Source organism: Mobula birostris, chromosome 18, assembly GCF_030028105.1.
Source record: "Mobula birostris isolate sMobBir1 chromosome 18, sMobBir1.hap1, whole genome shotgun sequence".
NCBI classification, from domain to species: domain Eukaryota; kingdom Metazoa; phylum Chordata; class Chondrichthyes; order Myliobatiformes; family Myliobatidae; genus Mobula; species Mobula birostris.
The window spans coordinates 7,318,638-7,346,543 of record NC_092387.1 but is presented as its reverse complement, the minus strand read 5'-3'; the positions used below and the strand labels follow the sequence as shown (position 1 = coordinate 7,346,543).

Sequence of the window (27,906 nt, the reverse complement as noted above, 5' to 3'; positions counted from 1 at the left end):
TCTCACTTCATCTCCCCTTCCCCACCCACCTGGCTTCACCTATCACATTCTAGCTTGTCCTCTTTCCCCTCCCCTCACCTTCTTATTCTGGCTTCTTTCCCCTTCCTTTCCAGTCCTAATGAAATGTCTCAGCCCAAAACGCTGACTGTTCATTAATTTCCATTGATATTGCCTGATCTGCTGAGTTCCTCCAGCAGTTTATGTCTCTTCCATTGTATCAAGGGACAACTTTTACAATACACAAATCCATCTAGCCTTTTATTGTGACTATAAACAAACATTCCCCAACTCAGCAAAGGTAGTTCTTCTGTCAACAAAAATATAGATGGCTCAACCACTAAAGAAGGCAAATATTTGTGCAAGAACTAATTATTCCTTTGCCATCTGCTCGATCAGCTTTTTCCAGTTGGTTCTCTTTTGTGTGATGTAAGATGGGGTGACAATCGTCTGCAGTGGCCTCTGGTCCCTCCTGAGATACCGCTCACAGAGAGCTTCTGTGTTACATATTACATACATCCCACAATCGTAGCTATTTTTCTGTACTGGCGCGAACTCTTCAAAGAAAGGCACTTTGGATTGGGTTCCCAGGAAGTATTGCAATTTCCTGGCAATTTGACGGGCGTGGCTTTCATTCATACTGCTGCAGGAATCATAGTGACTGAAGCAGTTCTTCTCCCTGTTGTAGAAGAGCAGGCTCCAGTGAGAACCCCCAGCTGCCTGCACAGAATTGTCGTTGACTGCCAAGAAGACTAAGCTCTTCTGGTCCAGGGCTAGAGGTTCCAGAAAGATGGCTAGCTCCTCCTGACTGGCCGTGCACTTGATAAACTGGGTAACCTCAGGGCTGATGAAGCACACATTCCCCACTAGCTCCTTGTACTGTTCAGTGGCAAAGTACTCAAAGGCAAACCCAATGATATGGTCATTCAGCCAGTTTGGTGGATTGAGGAGGAGGAGATCTGAATAGCGTATTAAGCTGTCATGGTAGCTCAGGATCACTGAATTCATGCTGTTCCTGCAAAGCAAAAAGGCACATTATAATCTTAACCATTAAACTCATGAAACTCTGACTAAACACCAAGTTAAACCGGAGCCAGTGAAGACAGAGTCATAGTAAGGTTAATCATTTACTGTTCACTTTTCCACATTAACATCGTATGGTGAAAACTGTTGATAAAAAAGTATAAACATATACAGTGTCTGTTTCATTCTGGAGACCACACGCACTCTCTTCTTTTAGCGAGTGTCTCCAGCTGCCCGAGTAGTGGGCAAGGGTGGTCGCGACAAACCACCATCGGGCTCGAGCCAACCCCACTTTTGAAATTGAAAAGCCGGCACGCGCGTGGCACCGAGTTCCAGACTGTGGACATAATTTTATATCAAAGATGGTTGATAGATTACTCAAGATAACATAATTAAATGCAAGCAAAATCATCTTTGATCAGAGAACATAGAAGAGTACAGCATAGGAACAGCCCACAATCTTGTGCCAAACCAATTTAATTAGTAATCAAATGGCTAACTAATCTCTCCTGCCTACACAATGACCATCTCTCTCCATTTTCCTCACATTCATGTGCTCATCCCAAACGTCTCTTAAGTCCCTAATGTTTCTGCCCCTATCACTACCCCAGGCAGTGCGTTCCAGGCACCCACCACTCTGTGTAAGAAAAAACTTCCCACTCACATCTCCTTTGAACTTACCCCCCCTCACTTTAAATGCACACCCTCTGGATTATTGTTCCTCTTATAATAAAGCAAATGGGTCAGCAATTTTGCAGCATACAAATAGCAATATGACAATGAATAAAAAGAACACTGTAGGATAGAATACTTGCATGTGAAGAGTATCCTGAGTTGTGCCTTAAGAGTCAGCACTCTCATCTCTGAATCAGAAGGTTCCATTTTTAAATTCTACTGAAAAATTTTAAGCTATGTCTTGGTATAATACTGAGGGAGGTCTGTTTTTGGAAGAGACCATAATGTGAGGCCTTCACATGCTCCAAGGTGCAGGACTATGAGCTGAATATCTCGCTGAAGCTTGCATTCCTTGACCCACAGCTGCCTATTCCCTGAAGAATTGTAAAAGACATAGTGGCACTATTTCAGTGAAGAGTGGGGAAGTTATCCTGAATGTCTATATCGTTATTTCTAAAACATCCATTTATTGTCACATTAGTACTTATCACTGAGGCGCGTGAAGGCAGTGTGCAGTCCAACAGCCAGTGCTTGTCTTGGACATTTTTCTCGTGATTGCAAGACCCTGTTGGACATTGGTAACGCTGTATACAATACTGCAAGTCAATTCACCGGTTTATTGACAAGACTGATGGCAGGGGAGCTGTGCGGACTAGGCTTCGTGCTGCGGTGTTGCCTATTGCAGCCGTCCAGAAGAGATGATGCTGGAGGCTGGCACCTCCCATCGGTTCTGCCCTCCAGTGTTAGCTCAATGTAGAACAAGATGGATTGTGTTCAACTGCAGACAACATCCCATGCACCAGCAATCTACAAGACATGACACTCAAGGACTTGGGCTATATTATATTTTTATATAACCATATAACAATTACAGCACGGAAACAGGCCATCTCGGCCCTTCTAGTCCGTGCCGAACTCTTACTCTCACCTAGTCCCACCGACCTGCACTCAGCCCATAACCCTCCATTCCTTTCCTGTCCATATATCTATCCAATTTAACTTTAAATGACAACATTGAACCACCTCAACCAGTTCTGCTGGAAGCTCGTTCCACACAGCTACCACTCTGAGTAAAGAGGTTCCCCCTCATGTTACCCCTAAACTTTTGCCCCCTAACTCTCAACTCATGTCCTCTTGTTTGAATCTCCCCCACTCTCAATGGAAAAAGCCTATCCATGTCAACTCTATCAATCCCCCTCATAATTTTAAATACCTCTATCAAGTCCCCCCTCAACCTTTATACTGCTATCTTAAATGTGTCATGTGTGCCTTGTGCTGTGAATGATTGTTCAAATGGTGTTTGGCAGCTTGGCCTGGAGGAAAGCTGCTTCATTTGGCTGTATTCACGTATTGGTGAATGACAAAGTTGAACTTGAACCTGGGTTGTTTCTCTCATGAATTCACTTTTATAAGTCTGTAAGAAACATGGCTCCTGTTAATTTGAAGTTGTGTCACTTTCCTGGTGTTGCATTTTATTTCATATTCCAGCCAGCGATTCCTTCTCAAACATCTTTTAGATTATCTCTGGCTTAACTCCTGCCAAGGCTGAAAAGATTCAAATACTCACAGGCCTCCGATCTGTGACCACCTTCCTGTCTTTTCAATGTATTATCAACAGTGCTTAAACATCACTACTAGGTCTGCATGTCAGAACTTTTTTGTAATCTGATCAAACAGCTTCTGATTTGGCGATAACTTCCTTTGACGTGGATTCCGCTGTCCAGAGTAAATTATTTCTATCTCAACATTTCATACAGACTCAGAATTTCAGTTTTCTTTCTCTTGAAGTGGATGACCACAAATTTTTCATATTGTACTCCAACTGCCATGTTGTTGCCTACTCACTGAGGGCTGCTGAGGTCTTTTGAACTCTCTCTGTAGCCTCATATTCATGACTCACATTCTAACTTAATCTCTTGGCATCAAGTAAATTTGAAATGTTATATTTTGTCCTCTTGGCCAAATACATAGAATAGCTGGGGCCCTCATCAATTCCTGTGGTACCCCACCAGCATGCCAAACCCAGGCAAACATGTTTTTTCCGACTCAGTTTTCTATGTGGTAACTAACTCCGAACAATTATATCATCCACAATTCTAAAAAAAAATAAGAGACTGCAGATGCTGGAATCTGGAGCAACACAGAGTGCTGGAGGAACTCAGCAGGTCAGGCAGCATCTAAATCAACAATTGACGTTTCAGGTCAGGACCCTTCATAAACACCACATGAAAATGAAGATGGTCTTGACCTGAAATGTCAGTTCTCCATTTCCCTCCAGAGATGCTTCCCCCTCCCCTCCCCCAGTTCCTGCAGAACTTGGTATTACCCACAATTCCATCTGCTTCAAACATGTTCAGCAATGTTTCTCTATAATCAGATTCTAGAAAATACAAATACTGCTCATCAGAAACAGACCCTTTGACTTTCTGTGAGTCAGCCATCTCTCTATATGAATCACATTTTCCCATAGCACCTAAGTGCCGCTATAGAGAAAGCAGGGCACTGTCTCTATTTTCTTGGAAGTTTGCAAAGATTCAGTATGGCATCTAAAACTTTAACAAACCATTAGGCAGCGGAGAGTATATTGACTGGCTGCATCACAGCACTGCTCCTGAGAAACACTGTCTCATTCTGCCCTGCAGAGCTGATGTATGGTTAGAATGACAATAAAGTTTTTTGAATCTTGAATCTTGGTACCTGCTGTCATCAGGTACAGGAGCCTCAGGAACAGTAATTACCCCTCAACCATCACACTCCTGAACCAGAGGGGATAACCTTACTCACCCCATCTCTGAACTGTTCCCACAACCCATATGCACTCACTTTAAAGGACCCTTCATCTCATCTTCTTGATATTTATTGCTTATTTATTACTATTATTTTGTTATTTCTTTCTTTCTGTATTTGTACAATTTGTTGTCTTTTGCACAGTGGTTGTCCATCTTGTGTACAGTTTTTCATTAATTGATGAAGGGTCTCGGCTCAAAATGTCGACTGTACTCTTTTCCTTTGATGCTGCCTGGCCTGCTGAGTTTCTCCAGCAGGTGTTTTCATCGATTCTAATGTGTTTCTTTGTACTTAACCTGAACATCCACAAGGAAATGAATCTCAGGGCTGGATATGGTGTCATATACTGTATGTACTTTGATAATAAATTTATATTGAACTTAAAACTTTAGTCTTTACCCTCCCCGCCTTCTCAGGCAGTGTATTCCAGATTTCAAAGAACATCTGTGTGAGAAAAATTCTTCCTCAAATCCCCATGAAATCTCCTACCCCTTGCTTCAAATCTATGCTTTCTAGTTGCAGACATACATTCCTTCTGGTTCAGGGAGAAGTTTCTCCTCATTTACATTATTGTTGCCCCTTATTAATTTGGATATCTTAATTGGATCACTCCTCAACTTTCATTCCAAGTGAAACAAAACTAATAAATTTCAGTTGAAATGTTCCATCTAAAGCAACATCCTGGGCCCTCTACTAGATCCAGAAAGAACTCCAACAGATTTGTAAATATGATTTCTCTTTTATCAATCAATATCAATTCTGCTAAATCATATTATTCCTTTCTAAATGTACTGATGATACATTCTTACACAGAAGGTGGGGAGGGGAGGAATAAATAAATACAAGGTGGTGGATGATAGGTGAAACCAGGAGAAGGGGAGCGGGGGAGTAAAGAGTTGGGAAGTTGATAGGTGAAAGAGAAAAAGGGCTGGAGAAGGGGGAATCTGTTAGGAGAGGACAGAAGGCCAAGGAATTAAAGGAAAGGGAGGAGCACCAGAGGGAGGTGATAGGCAGGTAAGGAGATAAGGTGAGAGAGGGAAATGGGAATGGGGAATGGTGAAGGGGTGGCAATTAATCAAAGTTCAAGAAATAGATGCTCAGGCCATCTGGTTGGAGGCTACCCAGATGGAATATAAGGTGCTGTTTCTCCAACCTGAGTGTGGTCTCATTCTGGCAGTAGAAGAGGCCATGGACTGACATGTTGGAATGGGAAAGGGAAGAAGAATTAAAATGGGTGGCCACTGGGAGATCTCACTTTTTCTGGCGGGGAGAATGTAGATGCTTGGCGAAGCAGTCTCTCAATCTACATCAGGTCTCAACGATATACAGTAGTGGTCACCAACCTTTTTAAGCCCAAGATCCCCTACCTCAACCTCAGTGAAAGGCAACCTACTAAATCGTTTAGAGAAAAAACAGCTCAGATTGTACTTCCAATTTGAGGCCTTTTACTTGGGCGAGTTGTATTTGAATTACACAAAATACTTTTGTCAAACTTTCAAATTAATTCAAACAAGAAAACACTGTAACTAGCATATCAAACAGGCCATAGCTGTCTTTCTTTAAGAATATTACAATACTTCACTCCTTTAATTCTAAGTTTCATTATTTAATTTTATTTCAACAAGAAAAATAAATGAATAAATATTGACTGTTGCACTCAGTGTGATGACTGGGGCTGAATACTTTCTGCTAGTTCCCTGAAATTTGGCTCATAACTACAGACAGCCAGTCTGAGACAGTCTGTGAGGTGTAGGGTTGCCAACTGTCACATATTCCCCCTGCAAAGGTACAGCGTTCCTATGAAACCGTTCGTGCTGAAATGCTTTACGCCGAAGAAGCAATTTATATGGAAAAAAAATTTTGAGCTTTCCCAGACCCAAAAGAAAACCTACCAAATCATCCCAAATAACACATAAAACCTAAAATAAAACTAGTAAAAGCAGGAATGATATGATAAATACACAGCCTATATAAAGTAGAAATAATGAAAGTTAAGCCAAAACCGATTTGTGAGGTAAAAAAAATCGGCACGTACGCACATGGGCACACAGGTGTCGCGCAAAGCTTCATGGTCATGGTAGTCTTTCTCGGGGTAAACACAAATGTCCCGGGAATTGACTGCTACTTTTGTCCCTTATTTGGGAGTGAGAAAGTTGGCAACCCTAGTGAGGTGTCTGTCAGTAAGTCAGCTCCTGTACTTAGGTTTAATAATTTTCATCTGTGAAATATGCAATTTCACATAGATAAGTTGACCCGAAGTAGGCACTGACTTTTAGTGCTATAAAACTAACGCACACACTGCGCATTGCTCGGCCCCATCAGTAGTAATTGCCACCAGTTTATGAATGGGGATATCATTTTCACGGACATATTTTTTAAACTCATTGTAAATATCCTCACCTCTCGTTCTTTCCTTTAATCGCAAAAGATTAAGGAAGTCCTCCTTTGTTGTAAAATCTGGAAAGTCATTTTGACAAATACAACAAGCTGAGCTGTTTGCATTACATCCAGGGATTCATCGAACTGTAGTGAAAAATATTCACGTCCTCTGACGGTGACTCTACCCTCCTTGTCACTGTTGTAGGGCCAAGCAGTATATTATGTATTGCGGTTGTGATGCCATTTTTGTTTTTAAAGTCATTAAAAACAGTCTCTGCGGTAATGGCCATTGCTTCCTTGAATAAATCACCATCTGTAAAAGGCTTCTTGTGTTTAGCCAAAAGGTGACTTACCCGAAATGATGCTTCAATAGCAGCCTTATTTTGAGCAGCATCTTTTGCGGAAAACGATTGCTGGGCCTTCAACCCCGATTTCAGCTCAACTTTCCAGGCACGAATTGCGCTCTTTGGGGGGTAGGTGTCTTTAAATTCGTGGTGGTTGGCGTTGCAGTGCTGCTCCAGATTCCCTCTTTTAGTCAGTGCTTGTGTTTGGTGGCACAACATACGTACACACTTGTCTTTCACCAAGGTAAACATAAATTCCTCTTCCTATTCTGGATGGAATTTGTATGTTTTTGCCTTCTTTCATGGAGCCTCCGCCACGCTATCAGGATATCACGAGCGATTGCCAATTGCGTCGCCTCAGATCTGAGCCGACATTTACGTGCCAGGCAGCACCTAATTAATTAGCTTGTTCATTTCGGCTTTTTTTCTTGAAGATGTACTATGTGCATCCTGACTACCGCTGCACCCCTGGGGACACTGCCGTATATTGATGTTTGCGACAGTCTGTACTCTTACCTAATCGGATTGGTCACTTTGATGCAGCACAGGCTACGCTGAAAACACGGTGCATGGCGGGGGAACTACACACATGCGCACTGGGCAGAAAGAACGGAACTAAACCCCCCCCCAACCCGGAAACAATCTCTCTTTACAAACAGCTTTTTTGTGAAAATATTGCTATATTACCATTATCTTAATTAGTATTACTTACTTTTATAATGCTCACATTACAACAGTATTTGTGTATTTATTTTTGATTTTTCTTCGGGATCTACTGGGAAAATCTCAAAGATCGACCGGTCGATCGCGATCGACGGGTTAGCGACCCCTAATATACAGAATGCAACACTGGGAGCACTGGATACAGTAGATGTCCCCAACCGACTCACAGATGAAGTGTCGCCTCATCTGGAAGGACTGCCTGGAGTCCTGAATGGTAGTGAGGGAGGAGATGTGAGTACGTCCCTTTGACGCTCCTCCCTCTTCCCTTTCTTCCACAGCCTTCTAGCCTCTCCTATCAGATTCCCCTTCTCCAGCCCTTTATTTCTGTCACCAATTGACCTCCCAGCTCTTTACTTTGTGCCTCCCCACTTGCAGTTTCATTTATCACCAACTACTGGTATTTCTTCCTCCCCTCCCCCCACCTTCTTATTGACCTCATCTTTTTTCTCCAGTCCTATTGAAGGGTCTCAGCATGAAATACCGACTATTCACTCTTTTCTATAGGTGCTTCCTGGACTGCGGAGTTCCTCCAGTATTTTGTGTGTATTGCTTGAACTTCACATCTGCAGATTTTCTCTTATTTTCCCTCACCCCATTCCCATAGACTCGCCTCCCCTCACAGGCATTACCACTCATCTAAACTCTCTGTGGTACACAATTAACGTACCAACCCCAGAAACACTAAACATTCTGGAAATCTAGCAACACACACAAAATGCTGGAGGAATTTAGTCCTGATGAGGGGTCTCGCCCAAAACGTCGACTGCTTATTCATTTTGACTTGCTGAGTTACTCCAGCATTTTGTGTGTGTTAACAATAGACAATAGGTGCAGGAGTAGGCTATTCAGCCCTTTGAGCCAGCACCAACATTCACTGTGATCATGGTTGATCATCCACAATCAGTACCCTTCTCCTGCCTCCCCCCCACATCCCTTCACTCCGTTATCTTTAAGAGCTCTATCTAACTCTTTCTTGAAAGAATCCAGAGAATTGGCCCACTGCTTTCTGAGGCAGAGCATTCCACAGAACCACAACACTGTGTGAAAAAGTTTTTCCTCAACTCTGTTCTGAATTGTCTACCCCTTATTCTTAAACTGTGGCCTCTGGTTCTGGACTCCCCCAACATCGGGAACATGTTTCCTGCCTCTAGCGCGTCCAATCCCTTAATAATCTTATATGTTTCAATCAGATCCCCTCTCATCCTTCTAAATTCCAGTGTATACAACCCCAGTCGCTCCAATCTTTCAACATATGACAGTCCCTCCATCCCGGGAATTAACCTCGTGAACCTACGCTGCGCTCCCTCAATAGCTAGGATGTCCTTCCTCAAATTTGGAGACCAAAACTGTACACAATATTCCAGGTGTGGTCTCACTAGGGCCCTGTACAACTGCAGAAGGACCTCTTTGCTCCTATACTCAATTCCCCTTGTTATGAAGGCCAGCATGCCATTAGCTTTCTTCGCTGCCTGCTGTACCTGCATGCTTACTTTCAGTGACTGATGAACAAGGACACCTAGATCTCATTGTACTTCCCCTTTTCCTAACTTGACACCATTCAGATAGAAATCTGCCTTCCTGTTCTTGCTACCAAAGTGGATAACCTCACATTTATCCACATTAAACTGCATCTGCCCACTCACCCAACCTGTCCAAGCCACCCTGCATTCTCATAACATCCTCCTCACATTTCACACTGCCACCCAGCTTTGTGTCATCTGCAAATTTGCTAATTTTTAACCTATCAACCAGAGGTCTATGAACACCAATTCAATTTCCTTAACCTTCCTTTGTTGAGGACAATCACAGTGACAGATGTATAATTAGCAGCTGGAAGTCCCACTCTGATGGTGCGTATCACAGTTAAGTCTCCACAGACCTGAGGTCTAGCGAAACAAAGCCCCGCCTTCTATGACAACCAGTGACGTCATATAAACCCCGCCTCTTCGTCCGTAACTGATCGTTCTAACGGAGGCTCCACCCATAGTGAGTGACGTCAGCAGCAAGACTGACAGCTGACAAACCCCACCTCCGGCTGTAAATGCGTCATCTTCAATGGTTAACTAACACCAATTATCCCGGATTTTCTGCGGGATCGCCGGTTCGGAGACCAGCGCAGCCCAAGCCTCTGGGAAAGAGGATCCACCCATCGAGGTGATTGACACTCTACTTGGAAGCTAAGCCCCGCCCCGCGGCGCACTGGCCACGCCCGACGACTTTCATTGATACTCCTACCCTCAGATTCCACCCCCCCCCCACCCCGGCGGTCAGAATTACCCGTCTGGTTTCCAGCAATAGCGTTGGCCAAAGTTAGTGAGCTGCTTAATTCGTACAGTTACCTAATTACCGAGACCGATCCCATCTTCCGGGCGCCACTAAAGCGGAGATCGCTGCTCCATGTTGTCGCGAGTGAACCGAAGCTACTGCTGCCACCGCCGTAAAGGCGGAGCAATCGCTTCACGACCGTGACCGTAGACCGTAGCCTTGGCGTCGCCAGGTGGCGGTACGTCACCGGTTTGCGGGGTGGGGGAGGAGCAGTGGAGTCATGCGTCACCTGGTCCTGTCGCTCGGCCACAACCGCCACGCCCCCTCGGCCGGCGCCAGCCCGCCCCTACTCGGCGCATGCGCGAGGGTCGCCGGAGTTGCTCGTGCCCAAACGGAAGAGGCGAGGGTAGCGGGAGTTGCGGTGCTGAGAGCGGCGACGATGAGGGAGCGGCGCTGACGGCGGGGCCCGGGCTGGACCGGCCTCGGGGGGGCGGAAACAAGCGGGTCGGTGTGGTTGCCAGAATGACGGGGTCGGTGGGGTGGGACGGGACGGTGGGGAGCGAGTGAGTGAGAGAAAGGGTCTGTGTGAGGGACGGGGAGGCGCGCCCGTTCCGGATAGAGACACTACCGTGCGCAGAGCGATGGGCAGCTGGTGACCGGACCCCGACGCCCCTCGTACCTCGGCTGCCAATGCGTTCGGTTCGCGTCAGGCTGGCCGCGGGACCCCCTCCGCACGCACCCACCAAGCCGAGCATCGGCTCGCCGCATCAGCTTCCATATATACATATTCCCTCCCCCCATCAAACCCCCGGCATGAGTTTCGCTGCAACGTTACGTTAACCCGTTTTCAGGCGCCGTCTCTTCGAACGTGTTGATCTGTTGCACGCTGGCACTTGAGTCAACATTGTGCCAGCACCGCCGGCACTGGTACCTTCTGTCCGGCCGCCGTACCAGAGCCCATTCAATATACAAGCTATACAAGTTCGCTTCAATTGGCATGGGACACATTGGGGTTGGCTCTGTGTCCCAGTTGGCAAGGGTACACTAGGTACAGTTATGCCGCACTGGCAAGGACGATCTTAGCTCACTGTGGTCTTTTGGCAGGTTTAAAAACTCTGTTGCATATATGTCAAGGATGTATACATGGGTGGTTCTATTGTTACCTTTTAAAGATTTTCCCAATAACATCGGAATTTCTTTTGTAATTTTACCATGGATTTCTGCAGGATGTCACCTTTCAAGCATTACCATAAAACATGTTTTCAGATAATAGTGAAATACATTTTTGCTAATGTTGAAAGTTGATGTGATAAGGATACCAAAGCTATCACCTGATTACATCTTGGACTGGAACTTTCATTGAAATTGAATAAAATCTGATATTCAAGAAGCTGAGAAACACTGTCACTTGGCTTTTAAAGGGGTGCAGCTTAAATCTCTAAGATGCTGTCATCTTAAACAGTGGTTAACATCTGACAGCAAGTTTTGATTAGGCTCTTGCCAGGCAGAGCAGGCAACTGAGTAGCGCAGCCAGTTTTAAAGTATGCGACACTAGATTGATGCTGGAGCTTGGAGCAAGAGACAAACACTTGTAAGAAATCAGTGGGTCAACCAGCATCTGTGGAAGCAAAGGGATAGTCAGTATTTCTGATCACAATCTAAAACATCAACTAATAGTGGTATTCTAAAGTATGTTGTGATCTGTTTTCCCCTCCCATCTTGGCAAATTAAGTTGTGAGTAATTTGAGGCATGTGTACAAAGAGAAACTTGAAGCTTTTGTATGTGAGTTGGGAAGATTATATTTGATGGTTTTTGCTATGAAGGGCAGAGGAAAATTGCACTAGAAATTTGGATGGGTTGAAATGTGGGATTTTCTACCATAGGTTGAAGCCAGGTTTTATTAATGGAAGTAAGTAGAAGGATGGGTGAAGTGTGTGGAAACAAGGGAGGTACTGAAATGACAATCTTGATGGGCTGAGTGCACTGGAATTTCTGAATTGATTACAACATTGTTGAATTTTCGTGGGAATCTGCAAGTTGTGCTTCCTTGAAATTGAGCTATGAAAGGAGTTATAAATCCATTGTTATGATACGGTTTATCATAATGTGGTTTATTGCAGCATTTATCAGGTCAACAGTGTATAAGAGGATGTGCTTAATGTTGTATTACAAAATGCTTCATGTGTAACTTCATCCAACATTTATCTGAAGAGCTTTTTTTTAATTGCTGCTCAGCCAATCAAATGACAATCACTTAAGCTCGTCACCCTTACTGGGACATAGGCTGCTGACAGAATCATCTGTCCTAGGCCAGTCTTTCAAGTTGTCCCCAACGGTAGCCGATTTTCAAGAATTCTTCCTCTCCCTGGGATGAGGTCTTTGGAGCTTCTGTTAGTGTTTCTGTAGCTCTGGGTTTTTATGGGATGGAGTTGCTAGCTTCATGCCCAACCCTCCTCCTTTCGTTGCTGGGCTTGGGACCATCCATGGCTGAGTCAATCAAGTGATAATGTGAGATATTTATTCTTTCAAATCACTGATACATGATTCCAGGTGAGGCAACACTTCACTTGTGAGTCTGTTGGGGTCATCTATTGCATCCAGTGCTCCCAGTGCGGCCTCCTGTACATCGGTAAAACACAACGCAGATTGGGGGACCGATTCGTCGAGCACCTCCGCTCCGTCCACCACAACAGACAGGATCTCCTGGTAACCACCCACTTCAACTCTGCTTCCCATTCCCATTCGGATATGTCCATACATGGCCTCCTCTACTGCCATGATGAGGCTAAACTCAGGTTGGAGGAGCCACACCTCATATACCGTCTAGGGAGGTCTCCAGCCCCTTGGTATGAACATAGAATTCTCCAACTTCCGGTAATTCCCTCCCCCTCCCTTCCTTTATCCTTGTTTCACTCTGCCCCTCCCCCAGCTGCCTATCACCTCCCTCATGGTTCCGCCTCCTTCTACTGCCCATTGTGTTTTCCCCTATTCCTTCTTCACCTTTCCTGCCTTTCCCCTCCCTGCATACCCTCCCTCACCCCTTTATCTTTCCCCTTACTGGTTTTTCACCTGGCACCTACCGGCCTTCTCCTTCCCACCCTCCCCCCACCTTCTTTCTAGGGCCTCTGCCCCCTCCCTCTTCAGTCCTGACGAAGGGTTCCGGCCCGAAACATTTCCAAGGATGCTGCCCGACCTGCTGAGTTCCTCCAGCGTGTTGTGAGTGTTGCTTTGACCCCAGCATCTGCAGAGTATTTTGTGTTTACTGATATATGATCACCGCATCCAAACTACAGTTTTCTGAAGAAGTTAAAACTAATTGATATGGAAAACCAGAGAAGATTTTAAAGTGTGATCAAACAAGTTAGATGGACTCATGGGAGAGTCCACAAATGGTTAGAAATGTCTTCAATCTAGTCAGTACTAAATCTTGTAAGAAACTGAATGTGCATCACTGATATTTGAGGTTCGGAGAACTGATGTATGAAGGGGAAGAAACTCTGTGTACATGAACAAGAAAGACATTGAATCAGATAAATGAGGTAAATAGAACAGTGGGTGACTGTTGTTACTATCACTGTGATATCAATTGAGCTGCATTCTGTTGTGAATTCAGTGTGTATCAGCTGTTTTTCCAGATTTTTAAAAATCTAGTTGTTTTCTTCTCTTTTGCACTATTATTTCAGTTGTAGATTCTGAGTTCAGCTCTTTCAGCTCCACTTGAATCTTGCATTAGTTGATGTTGGTGTCTAATTTGAAGGCTTCAAGTTTTTGCTCTATGACTTCAATCAGTATATTTCGCTAATCTTCATTAGTTGATTTTCTGCATTTCCCTCAAATTTGTTTGCTTTAATTTGTCCTAATATACTAGAAGATGTTGATTTCTTGAGGTATAGATTCATTTATCAATTTGACTTCTGATTGGAGGTCAGTTCAGTGACCATTGTAACTTGTGCTTTGAGTGTTGGTCATTTATTTATCTATGGATTAAATCTGCGTGTATGCTTCTCCATGTATTGTTATTCCTTCAGTATAAAATAGAGCATTTGTTCACTTTCTCATTGAATATTTAAAAGTAATGTTAAAAGTTTCTTTTGGAAAGAAGCTAAATGCTATGTTATTGCGTAAGAGGCAATGTAACATCAATTTTCCAAGAACAGATGGCCATTTAGCTTTCAGGTCCACAGGCCTGACTGTCTGGGTAGGTCCACTATCTCTGCCTGCTCTTGCCCCATTGAACTCGTGTCTGCATGCCTTAACTCCATTCTATTCCCCTTAGTTCAATCCCTTCCCACCTCCATCTGGGACACTTCACATGCTGTGAATCTCAACAACTTTCATTCCCTGGCCCTGACTACCTCATTTTCACCATGGGTGTCCAGTTGCTATGCACTTCTATCCCCCATCAAGAGGCCTTCAAGCTCTGCACTTCTTTCTCAACAAAAGACCCAATCAGTTCCCCTCCAGTACCACCCTCCTTTGTCTGGCAGAACTGGTCCTCACCCTCAATGATTTCTCCTTTGGCTCCTCTCACCTTCTCCAAACTGAACGGGTAGCCATGGGCCTCAGCTATGCCTGACTTTTTGTTGGCTACATAGAACAGTCCATGTTCCAAGCTTTCCCTGATCATACTCCCAAACTCTTCTGCATTACATTGACTACTGCATTGGTGCTGCGATGTGCGCCCATGCTTGCTTGTCAATTTTATCAACTTTGCCTCCAACTTACACACACCCCTTAAATTCACTTGGTCCATTTCTGCCACTGCCATCCCCTTTCTCGATCTGTCTCCATCTCTGAAAACAAACTAAACTGACATCTACTGATAAACCTACTGACTCCCATGGCTAATCTACCTCTTTCCGCCCAGTCTCCTGCAAAAATGCTACTTCCTTTTCTCAGTTCCTCCATCTCTGCTGCATCTAGAACCATAGAAACTACAGCACAGAAACAGGCCCTTTGGCCCTTCTTGGCTGTGCCGAACCATTTTCTGCCTAGTCCCACTGACCTGCACACGGACCGTATCCCTCCATACACCTCCCATCCATGTATCTGTCCAATTTATTCTTAAATGTTAAAAAAGAACCTGCATTTACCACCTCGTCTGGCAGCTCATTCCATACTCCCACCACTCTCTGTGTGTAGAAGCCCCCCCCTAACGTTCCCTTTAAACCTTTCCCCCCTCACCCTTAATCCATGTCCTCTGGTTTTTTTTTCCCCTTGCCTCAGTGGAAAAAGCCTGCTTGCATTCACTCTATCTATACCCATCATAATTTTATATACCTCTATCAAATCTCACCTCAATCTTCTACACTCCAGGGAATAAAGTCCTAACCTATTCAACCTTTCTCTGTAACTGAGTTTCTCAAGTCCCGGCAACATCCTTGTAAACCTTCTCTGCACTCTTTCAACCTTGTTTATATCCTTCCTGTAATTTGGTGACCAAAACTGAACACAGTACTCCAGATTCGGCCTCACCAATGCCTTATACAACCTCATCATAACATTCCAGCTCTTATACTCAATACTTTGATTAATAAAAGCCAATGTACCAAAAGCTCTCTTTACGACCCTATCTACCTGTGATGACACTTTTAGGGAATTTTGTATCTGTATTCCCAGATCCCTCTGTTCCACTGCACTCCTCAGTGCCTTACCATTAACCCTGTATGTTCTACATTGGTTTGTCCTTCCAACGTGCAATACCTCACACTTGTCAGTATTAAACTCCATCTGCCATTTTTCAGCCCATTTTTCCAGCTGGTCCAAGTCCCTCTGCAGGCTCTGAAAACCTTCCTCACTGTCCACTACACCTCCAATCTTTGTATCATCAGCAAACTTGCTGATCCAATTTACCACATTATCATCCAGATCATTGATATAGATGACAAATAACAATGGACCCAGCACTGATCCCTGTGGCACACCACTAGTCACAGGCCTCCACTCAGAGAAGCAATTCTCTACCACCACTCTCTGGCTTCCTCCATCGAGCCAATGTCTAATGCAATTTACCACCTCTCCATGTATACCTAGCGACTGAATTTTCCTAACTAACCTCCCATGCGGGACCTTGTCAAAGGCCTTACTGAAGTCCATGTAGACAATATCCACTGCCTTCCCTTCATCCACTTTCCTAGTAACCTCGAAAAACTCCAACAGATTGGTCAAACGTGACCTACCACGCACAAAGCCAATTTGACTCTCCCTAATAAGTCCCTGTCTATCCAAATGCTTGTAGATTCTGTCTCGTAGTACTCCCTCCAATAACTTACCTACTACTGACGTTAAATTCACCGGCCTATAATTTCCCGGATTACTTTTCGATCCTTTTTTAAACAACGGAACAACATGAGCCACTCTCCAATCCTCCGGCACTTCACCCGTAGACAGCGACATTTTAAATATTTCTGCCAGGGCCCCCGCAATTTCAACACTAGTCTCCTTCAAGGTCCGAGGGAACACTCTGTCAGGTCTCGGGGATTTATCCACTTTAATTTTCCTCAAGACAGCAAGCACCTCTTCCTTTTCAATCTGTGCAGTTTCCACGGTCTCACTACTTGATTCCCTCAATTCCATAGATTTCATGCCAGCTTCCTTAGTAAATACAGACGCAAAAAACCTATTTAAGATCTCCCCCATTTCCTTTGGTTCCGCACAAAGCCGACCACTCTGATCTTCAAGAGGGCCAATTTTATCCCTTACAATCCTTTTGCTCTTAATAATCTGTTCCCAGGATGTGGCTTTCCTTTCTAGGACATCAGAGATGTTCTCCTTCAAGGTATGGGGGTTCCTTTCCTCCGTCATTGATGCTGCCCTCACCTGCATCTCCTCCGTTTCAGACATCTGCGCCCACCCCATCTTCCCACTGCCTTGACAGGGATTGAGTTCCTCTTGTCCTCACCTACCACCCATGAGCCTCCTCATCTAACACACCATTCTCAACAACTTCTGCCATCTTCAATGGGATCCTACCACTTTACCTTACTTCCCCATTCTCCACTTTCCGTAGGGATCGTTCCATGATTGTCCATTTGTTCCTCTTCACTAATCTCCTTCCTGCAAGCGACAGATATGTTATACCCGCACATTCACCTCCTACCCTCATATCCATTCAGGACCCCAAACAGTTCCTCCAGGTGAGGCGACACTTCACCCAAGAATCTGATAGGGTTGTCTGTTTTATGTGGCCTCCTCCACATTGGTGAGACCTGATGTAAATTGGGGGATTGCTTTGTTGAGCACCTCCGCTCCATCGGCCAAAAGTGGAATTTCCCAGTGGCCAACTATTTTAATTCTGATTCCTGTTCCAACATGTCGGTCCATGGCTACCTCCACTGCCACGGTGAGGCCACTGTAATGATGGAGAAGCAACACCTCATCTTCTGTCTAGGTAGCTTCCAACGTGATGGCACGAACATCGATTTCTCCTTCTGGTGAAGCACTACCTGGGGAGCTATCAAACCTTCTACTGGAAATCAGAGAGGCACGATAAGGGTTTTAACTCTCCTCTCATGAGATTCATTCTTCTCCAACTCTACCTTTCCTACTCACCTGGCTTCACCTGTCTCCTTTTAACTGGTCCTCTTTCCCCTCCCCCACCTTTTCTGGTGCTTGCTGTATTTTGCTAGAATCCAGTTAGTCATATTTCCCACTTCATTTTGCCTTGCAATGTTTTTCATGTTTTCCAGTTTCATAGTTACTTGATGCATGAACAAGATGTTCCTCATGTCTCTATTGGTTCTTCTGCCAGTAGCCTTTAATGTGTGTTGTGTGGTTTTCTACCCATTGAAGAATGGAAGAGTGTTTCTTAATTTAATGAGAAACCTGAAACTCTTTCGAATTTCATTTCACTCATTGTTCTGAGTGAATAACCCATTATTCCTCTGGGTATTCTTGGTTACACTCTTCTGATACAGATGTTTCTATTTGCAAATATTAAAAATATTTTTAGAAACTGATGGGCAGCTGTTGTCCATTGCCACTGATTACTGATATATGTACTGATGTGAAACTTGTAATTAGGTTTGATTTCAAATTCCTTTAAACAGATAACAGACTTCAGCTTCAAGCTTCAAAGTAAATTTGTTATCAAGGCATGTACTTTGTTTGTCAACGTATACTACCCTGTGATTCATTTTCTTGTGACTATTCACAATAGAATAAAGAAACACATTAGAAACTTGAAAAACTACACAATGGCGAACAAGCAACCAATGTGTAAAAGACAAACTGCAAATACAAAGAAAGTAAGAAATAATATTGAACATGGGTTGTAGAGCCATTGAAAGTGAATCCACAGAAAACTCAATTACAGTAAGTATACATGTGTATGTATATTAAATAAATTTAAAATAAGTAGTGCAGAAACAAATTTAAAAACAAGTAGTGAGATCGTGCTCATGGGTTCAATGTCCGTTTAGAATTTGGACGGCAAGGGGAAAGAAGCTGATCCTGAATCGTGAGCGTGTGCCTTCAGGCTTCCTGATAGTAACAGTGAGAAGAGGACATGTCCTGGGTGGTGGGTGTCGTTAATGATGGACACTGCCTTTCTGAGGCACTGCTCCTTGGATATTACAGAGGCTAGTACCCATGATGGAGCTGACTAATTTTGCAACTCTTTGCAGTTCACTTCAATCCTGTGCAGTAGCCCCCCCCCCCATGTCAGAAGGTGATGCAGCCAGTCAGAATGCTCTCCGCTTTACACAATTCATCGGTAGAAGTTTTTAAGTGATGACCAAATCTCTTCAAACTCCTAATGAAATATTGCTGCTGTATTGTCAATTAATTTTCCATATGTTCTCCAACATCCTTTTTGCCAAATTGCTAATTCATGCTGTGGTGTAGTTCTGCAATTATCTTTATTCTATGTTACCTAGGCAGAATGAACAGTATATCTTCATTATGTGAGCTTGAACAGAAATTACCATAATATCGTTCAGCTTTTGTTAGTTATGGATGAGTGCAATCTTTTGGCATGCAAGGAAAGCAATCAATTGTTGATTACTTCAATTTTAACAATCTTTCCAGCAGAATCCTCGGGGGAACAACAGGTCTCAAAATCCCAAATAATATTTATATTTCATGACCAGAGTCAGATCAGATTTAATATCACTGGCAGATGTCATGTTCTGAAGCAACACTACATTGCAATGCATAATGTAAAGAACTGTAAATTAGAGTAAGAAATATTTATATTTAAATTAAGTACTGCAAAAAGAACAAATAAAAGAAAAAATAATAGGTAGAGTAATGCAACTTTCATCAGGTGGAGATGTGACCTGTTAGGGTGGAATGGGCAACAAACCCAGAATCTTAATGTTTTGTGTGTATACTTTTGCACAGGGCATTTGACACCCAGGAACTTGAATTTGCTTACCATTTCCATTTCTGATCCCTTGTTGCGGACTGGTGTGTATTCCCTTCCTGAATTCCACAATCAATTCCTTGGTCTTATTGACCTTGAGTGTAAGGTTGTTGCTGAGGCACCACTGAATCGGCTGATTTGTCTCGTTCTTTTATGCCGCCTACTCGCCATCTGAAGTTCTGCCAACAATAGTTGTGTTGGCAAATTTATAGATGGCATTTGAGCTATGCCTAACCACACAGTCATGGATGTAGAGAGAGTAGAACAGTAGGCTAAGCACATGTACTTGAGGTGCGCTAGTGTTGATTGTCAGTGAGGAGGAGATGGTGTTATTTCTGGTCCACAGACTGGTCTCCCGGTGAGGGAATCAAGGATCCAGCTGCAGAGGAAAGTACAGAGGTCTAGGTTTTGGAGCTTTTTGATTAGAACTGAGATTATGATTATGTTGAACACTGAGCTGTAGTCAATGAATAGCAGTCTGATGTAGGTATTGCTTTTGTCGAGATGATCCAAGACAGAGTGGAGAGCCAGTAAGATTGTATCTGCTGTAGACCTATTGTGATAAGCAAATTGCAGTGGGTCAGATCCTGGTTTTGACAGTTTATTCTAGCCATGACCAACCTCTTGAAGCATTCATCACAGTAGATATGCCACTGGGTTGTAGTTGTTGAGGCAACTCTTCTTGCTCTGCTTGGGCACTGGTGTGATTGTAACCTTTTTGAAGCAGGTGGGAACCTGCAACTGCAGTGGTGAGAGGTTAAGGATGTCCTTCGACACTCCTGCCAGTTGGTTGGCACAGGTTTTTAGAGTACTACTAGGTACAGCGAGGAGCAAAATCCTTTCATGTGAAACCAACTATTCCATTTTATTGATCTGTTCATTGGCTTCATTCAATCATCTTCAAAACATTTTATTACAAGGATAATAAAGGAAATTGCTCTCTGTTTTAAAAATCATTTAAGCCAGGATTCATAGACTTTAGTTGGTGGATCTTAGAGGTTTCCACTTCCAATTCTATACCATTGATGCTTTATTTTAAAGTTGTTCCAATGAATGTGATGGTGAACATGTTAAATTTCCAAGTTTGATGTTTTTCCTGTGATAATTTGTGACCAAAAATAATTATATTTTATTCGGTAGCTGAGGATGCTGATTATAGGTAAGCTAATCAAACTTTGGAAGCAATTCTTTGGTTCTCTTGCTTAGACTGACTTAGACAGTTTTGAGGTGGTTGAAGAGTGCTTTTGGGATCTGCAGGTTGTTGTAAAGGTAGTGTGGGTATTATTTGATGGACTGACAAAGTAGATTGAGTCCGGGTGAAGGGTCTCGGTCCGAAGTATCCACTGTTTACTCTTTCCTGTCGATGCAGTTGATGTGCTGAGTCCCTCCATTATTTTGTATGTAGGTCCTTGGATTTCCAGCATCTGCAGGTTTTTCTCGAGTTGCTTGTGTTGTGAATGGTTCTTTCTGTTTCCACTTGTTTCCAGTGTAGCAACTGAAGATACTTGATGCCTTGTTGAATGCCACTGGTCATTTATGAATGGTCATGAACTGGAGATTCACTTGCATTTGTGCAAATCTTTTTTTTCTCTCTCTAGAAGACAAGAACCTCTGAATTTTCTCACTTCCTCTAAATCTTTGCTGTTGTGCAGTCTGAACTCCATTGCTTGTTTGGTGAGACTGCTGTTCGATTGTAGGCAGTTTGGACTTCCACCATAGAGTGCTGAGGATGACTGATCTTTTAGTGGGAATGTTAATCTAGAAGAGCATGTTAAAATGGGTTTGCTAAAAGATTTGCCAATGAGATTGTAGAATTTTGTATAGGAAGGGTTGCTGGTGTTTCAGTAGCACTTTGAGGTGCTTGCTGCAGATAATCCATTAGGCAATGGTGATTATTGGTCATGGTAGACCTAGCTGTAGCTGTGTTTAAGCCTCAGTCTTTTGAATAATCTTTTCTGTAGTTGAGGAAATGAAGAGCCTGCAGAGAGACTTAGATAGTTTAGGGGAATGGGCAAAGACGTGGCAAATGAAATATAGTGTTTGAAAGTGTATGGTCATGCACTTTGGTGGAAGAAATAAATAGGCAGACTGTTATTTAGATGGGGACAGAATTCAAAATGCAGACATGCAAAGGGACTTGGGAGTCCTTGTGCAGGATACCCTGAAGGTTAACCTCCAGGTTTAGTCAGTTGTGAAGAAGGTGAATGCAATGTTGGCATTCATTTCTAGAGGTATAGAATATAAGAGCAGGGATGTGATGCTGAGGCTCTATAAGGCTCTTGGGAGACCACATTTGGAGTATTGTGTGCAGTTTTAGGCTCTTTATTTTAGAAAGGATATACTGACAGTGGAGAGGGTTCAGAGAATATTCATGAGAATGATTCCAGGAATGAAAGGGTTTCTGTATGAGGAACATCTGGCAGCTCTTGGGCTGTATTTCCTAGAGTTCAGGAGAATGAGGGGGGATCTCATAGAAACATTCCTAATGTTAAAAGGCCTGAACAGATTAGATATGGTAAAGCTGTTTCCCATGGTAGGTGATTTCAGGACAAGAGGGCATGACTTCAGAATTGAAGGACGTTCACTTAGAACTGTGATGCAGAGAAATTACTTTAGTCAGAGGGTGGTAAATCTGTGCAATTTGTTTCCACGAGCGGCTGTGGAGGCCAAGTCATTGGGTGTATTTAAGGCAGAGATAGATAGGTTCTTGATTAGCCAGGGCATCAAAGGGTATGGGGTGAAAGCAGGGGAGTAGGGATGATGAGAAGAATTGGATCAGCCCATGATTGAGTGGCAGAGCAGACTTGATGAGCCAAATGGCCTGCTTCTGCTCCTATAGCTTATGGTGGTTGGACAAAGATGTTTTGGAAGTGAATTTTATTGATCTGTCTTCACTTCAGAAACAGTAAGATGAGAGAGCATGCACCAGTTCTCATAGAGGGATCAGAACTGGAGAGAGTGAGCAATTTCAAATTCCTGGGTGTTAATATCTAACCTGGTCCAAAACACGTCGATGCAACTATAGAGAAGGCAAGACGGCTGCTATATGTCATTGGGAGTTTGAGGAGATTGAGTATGTCACTTAAAACACTTGCAAATTTCTACTGTGGAGAGCATTCTAACTGGGTGCATCACTGTCTGGTATGGTGAGAGGAGGTGGGGGCTACTGCACAGAATCGAAGTAAGCTGCAGAGAGTTATAAAATTAGTCAGCTCCATCATGGGCACTAGCCTCCGGAATATCCAAGAGTGGTGGTTCAAAAAGATGGCATCCATCATTAAGGACCTCCACCACCCAGGAAATGCCCTCTTCTCATTATTACCATCAGGAAGGAGGTACAGAAGCCTGAAGGCAGATACTCTGCGATTCGTGAACAGCTTCTTCCCCTCTTCCATCAGATTTCTGAATGAACATTAACACTACTTCACTGTTTTTGCACTACTTATTTAATTTAACTATATGTGACATAGTGCCCATAAAAGGTATTCACTCCCCTTGGAAGTTTTTGTTTTATTATTTTACAACATTGAATCACAGTGGATTTAATTTGACTTTTTGATACTGATCATCCGAAAAGACTGACTTAAAAGTGAAAACATATTTCTATAAGTTGGTCTAAATTTATTACGATTATTAAACCAAAATAATTAATTGCATAATTACTCATCCCCTTCAAGTCAGTATTTAGTAGATACACCTTTGGCAGCAATTATAGCCTGGAGTCTGTGTGGATAGGTCTCTATCAGCTTTGCACATCCTGACACTGCAATTTTTCCCCATTCTTTACAGAACTGCTGGAGCTCTGTCAGATTGCATGGGGACCATGAGTGAACGTTCCTTTTTAAGTCATTGGGTATATTTAAAACAGAGGTTCATAGATTCTTGATTGGTCAGGGCATGAAGGGACGTGGGGGGGGAGGCAGGAGGTTGATGCTAAGAGGAAAAGTAGATCAGCTTGGATGAAATAGCAGAGCAGACTCGATGGGCCAAATGGCCTAATTCTGTTCCTATGTCTTATGGTCTTACGGTCTAAGAAAAAGTCCAGGCACACATTCTCAATTGGATTGAGGCCTGGACTCTGACTTGGCCACTCCAGGACATTAATTTTGTTGTTTGTAAGCTTTGCCTTGATCTTGGGGTCATTGTCTTGCTGGAAAACAAATCTTCTCCTAAGTCGCAGTTCTCTTGCAGACTGCATCTGGTTTCCTTCCAGGATTTCCCTGTATTTTTCTGCATTCATTTTACCCTTTACCTTCACAAGCCTTTCGGGGCCTGCTGTAGTGAAGTATCCCCACAGCGCGATGCAGCCACCACCATGCTTCATGGTAAGGATGGTGTGTTTTTGGTGATGTGCAGTGTTTGGCTTGTGCCAAACATAGCATTTAGTCTGTTGGCAAAAAACTCAATTTTGGTTTTATCAAACCAAAGAACCTTCTTCCAGCTGTCTTCAGAGTTTCCCACATGCCTTCTGGCAAACCCTAGCTGAGATTTCATGTGAGTGTTTTCAACAGTGGCTTTCTCTTTACCACTTTCCCATAAAGCTGTGACTGGTGAAGCACCCGGGTGACAGTCTCCCATCTCAGCCACTGAAGCTTGTAACTCCTCCAGAGGTGTCATAGGACTCTTGGTGGCCTCCTCACTAGTCCCCTTCTTGCACAGTCACTCAGTTTTTGAGGACAGCCTGCTCTAGGCAGATTTACAACTGTGCCATATTCTTTCCGATTCTTGATGATTGACTTAACCACTCCAAGGGGTATTCAGTGACTTGGAGATTTTCTTGTATCCATATCCTGACTTATGTGTTTCGTGTACCTGGTTGCCACAGTGTTGTGTGCCAAAGGGCCTGTATTGTGCTGTAGGTTTTCTATGTTTATGTTAATAATCTTTTTGTGGAGTTGCTTAGAGTGTTCTTTTGTCTTTCATGGTGTAGTTTTTGTCAGGATCCTGACTCACCAGCAGTTGGACCTTCTCCAGGTGTACTTTACAAGCATCAATTGAAACACCTTGACTGCACACAGGTGATCTCCATTCAACTAATTGTGAGACTTCTAAAACCTATTGGCTGTACCAGTGATGATTTGGTTTGTTATATTAAAGGGAGTGATTATATTTCTAATTAATTTAGATCACTTTGTATAGTTAAATTACTGTTTTGTGTGTGTGTGTATATGTGTGTGTGTATGTGTATATGTATATATTTAAATTAATAAGTGGAGTGTGTGTGTGTGTGTGTGTGTGTGTGTGTGTGTGTATATATATATATATATACACACACACGTAACACACACACATACTGAAATTTAGTTTTTTTATATATTATCGTGTATTACATTGTACTGCTGCTGCAAAGTTAACAAATTTCACGACATATGCAGGTGATGTTAAATCTGATTCTCAACGATACCTCCTGAAGTTTGAGAAGTGATATTTTTAAGGATCTACTTTGGTTAGTTCCGCTCCAGAATGGAGCTTGTTGGACATGATGTGCAATATTGCAGCAAGGAAGATTGAGAAAATTTGTGAAATGACATCACCTTGCATCTCTCCATTAACTTGCAAAGTCATGTATCTTGGTAGCAGCCCACTGAGTGGAACCAAACATCAGGCATTCAGTTACTGTATTGGTGGCTTTCATGCCCATCTAATCTTTCCACACTACGTACTGTGAGCAATTAGCTCACCAATCCAGACTCTGTGGGAAGAAGCTGGAGCACTTAGAGGAAATGCATATAATTGCAGGGAGTACACACACTATGCAGACAGCCTCAGCGGTCAGGATTGACGCTGGGTTGCTGGCAGCAGTTCTCGTGACCATGCACTGCCTCCAACTGGGAGATCAATAGATTAGGATCCCAGTTTGCAGGCTCTTCTCAATTAAATTGTATGCTATAACATTCTAAGACAGCTGAATTGAGAACAGTTTGCGTTGATCTCCATTGGTGGACAGTTTTTGAGTAGTTTCAGTACTGATCAAGGAGAATGTCACAATGTCCTTCAAGCAGGCATCTCGGAGGGCTTATTTAGTAAGGCAATCTGGGTAGAGGCCATTTATGTTGGTGCCGGAAGTGTGGCGACACTTTGAGGTTGCCCAGCACAATCCTTGCTAATTTGATTTGATTCAACTAGTGTCTTTCACTGTTTGGATGAACATGTGACAAATAAGCCAGTCTCTCAGGAATAAGAAAGGGATGATATTATAGTTCTCCCAATAGCTAGCAGGGATGAATTTAATTTTCATAATATTAACTAGGGCTTCCACATTGATGGAGGCTTAGATGGGGCAGAATTTGTTAGAGTTCATTCAGGAGAGGTTTTTTTTGGCACAATATTGTATATATCGGACTTGAGAAGGGGCCATACGAACTTTGTCTTTGGAAGTGAGCTTGGCCAGCTGATCAGAATTTCAGTGACAGAACATTTTGAGAACAGTTGTTAGAAATTCCTAAGTTTTCTGGTAGTTATGGATCAGAATAACATTGGGTTGACTTCAGGAGGAGGGTGAAAGTGTTAAATTGGGAAAGATTACAACTGCATCGGGTAAATCTAAACATGATGTGGGAATCGTTCAAAGGCAAGATGGTCAGAATTCAGAACCAGCACATTTCTGTGAGGAAGATGGCAAGGTGCAGGAACCTTGGATGATGGAACGAGTTTGCAAATTTAGTCAGAAAGGAAAAGTGAAGTTTCTGAAAGGTTCAATAAGCTAAGATCAGTTAGGGCTTTGGAGGGATAGAAAGGAGACAGGAGAGAGCTTATAAAGTGAATTGGGAGGACTAAAAGATGTTGAGACAGGTCCCTGGTGAGAAGGATTAAAGAGAATCCTGAGGCATTTTGTGCATATTCAAAAACAAGAATGTGTTGAAAGCACGGTAGTTCAGTGAAACCCTGTCTCACTGCCCCCCTCCCCCCCCCCCCGTGATCTCTGCTGCTCGTCAACTCTTTGACCATGTGCTTACCCAGACCCGCTGCTACAGCTATGTATCCTTCCTGGGAAAGATACATAGCCATCTTGTACCACATGGCTTCCAGATTCGTTTTCGTTTTCAAGCTATCCACTAGAAGAAGCAGGATCTCCCAGTGGCCACCCATTTTAATTTCACTTCCTATTCCCATTCCAATATGTCAATCCATGGCCTCCTCTACAGTCGTGATGAGGCCACCGTCAGGTTGGAGCAACAACACCTTATATTCTGTCTGGGTAGCCGCCAACCTGATGGCATGAACGTTGATTTTTCGATCTCCCGGTAATGTGCCCCTCCCCCTTCACCATTTGCCATCCCCTTTTCCCTCTCTCACCTTATCTTGCCTGCCCATTACCTCCCTCTGGTGCTCTTACCCCATTTCTTTCTTACATGGCATTCTGGCCTCTCCAATGAGATTCCCCTTTCTCCAGCCCTGTATCTCTTTCATCAATCAATTTCCTAACTCTTATTTTATCCCTCCCCCTCCGGTTTAACCTATCACCTTGTGTTTCTCTCTCCCCTCCCCCACCTTTTAAGTCTACTTCTCTTCTGTTTTTTCCAGTCCTGCGGAAGAGTTGGCCCGAAATGTCAACTGTACTTTTTTTCCATTGATGCTGCCTGGCCTGCCGAGTTCCTCCAGCATTTTGTGTGTGTTGCTTGGATTTCCAGCATCTGCAAATTTTCTCTTGTTTGTGATGAAGGAGAGGTGGGTCTACTCAAGGACAAAGATGGGAATTTATAGCTGGAGCCAGAGGAAATGGGCAAGGTTCTAAACAAGTACATTTCATTGTCACTCACTGAGGACAAGAATATGCAGGATAGTGAGATCAGGACGGAATTTGTTAATACTCTAGGTCACATTGATGTTAAAGAGACGGTGCTGATATTGGGGCTCTTGAAGAGCATTAAGATAGGTAAGTCTCATGGCCTAATAGAATCTACTCAGGTTATGAGAGGCAAGAGAGGAGATTGTTGGAATCTTGACAGAGATCTCTTTGGCCACAGAAGCCTGGAAAATAGCCAGTATTGTTCCTCTGTTTAAGAAGGCCATTCAAACAAACCAGGAAATTATACATCTAGTGGCCACTTTATTGGGTACATCTGTAACTAATAAAGTGGCCACTAAATGTTTGTTGGTGCAAATATCTAATTGGCTTGGTCTCATTTGGAGTATTTTATGCAGTTCTGGTCACTGCATTACAGGGAAGACGTGGAGACTTTGGAAAGGGTGCAGAACACCAGGATGTTTGCCTGGATTAGAAATTATTAACTGTAGGGAAAGTTTGTTCAAACTGACTAAATTTTCTCTGGAGCATCTGACAGTGAGGGGCAATTTTATAGAAGTACATAAAGCTATAAGAGTTACAGGAGAGATGGTCTTTTTTT

The 27,906-nt window shown here is 43.3% G+C and overlaps 2 protein-coding genes across 10 annotated transcripts in view; one reads left to right on the top strand and one right to left on the bottom strand.

The window, feature by feature from the left end:
- Window positions 1-245: 245 nt before the first annotated feature.
- senp8 (SUMO peptidase family member, NEDD8 specific) lies at window positions 246-10,442 on the bottom strand. 2 transcript variants are annotated; one of them, XM_072282129.1, is made up of 2 exons: window positions 10,276-10,442; window positions 246-1,012 (listed from the first exon to the last, which is right to left on the bottom strand). In XM_072282129.1, exon 2 carries the CDS (start codon window positions 1,003-1,005, stop codon window positions 370-372), a length of 636 nt encoding a protein of 211 aa, XP_072138230.1. In that variant the 5' UTR covers window positions 1,006-1,012; window positions 10,276-10,442; the 3' UTR covers window positions 246-369. The 2 variants fall into 2 exon arrangements, with proteins under 2 accessions (XP_072138230.1, XP_072138229.1); XM_072282128.1 differs by having other exon boundaries at window positions 10,268-10,441.
- A 128-nt stretch (window positions 10,443-10,570) lies between these two features.
- myo9aa (myosin IXAa) overlaps window positions 10,571-27,906 on the top strand; it is a 359,701-nt gene continuing 342,365 nt past the window's right edge. For 7 of the 8 annotated variants that reach the window (XM_072282122.1, XM_072282124.1, XM_072282123.1 and 4 more), the window contains exon 1: window positions 10,571-10,697. The gene's annotated coding sequence lies outside the window, so the exon portion shown is untranslated. Of the gene's footprint in view, window positions 10,698-24,577; window positions 24,598-27,906 lie in introns of those variants that run through there. The other variant, XM_072282121.1, reaches the window with a different exon arrangement.

Excerpts from the sequence above, each read along its gene's own strand:
- senp8 (XM_072282128.1), bottom strand. The coding sequence starts at position 10,290 with ATGGGATCGGTCTCGGTAATTAG. Across the intron at positions 1,013-10,267 it reads GGATCGGTCTCGGTAATTAG|GAACAGCATGAATTCAGTGA; the intron begins GTAACTGTACGA and ends TTTGCTTTGCAG.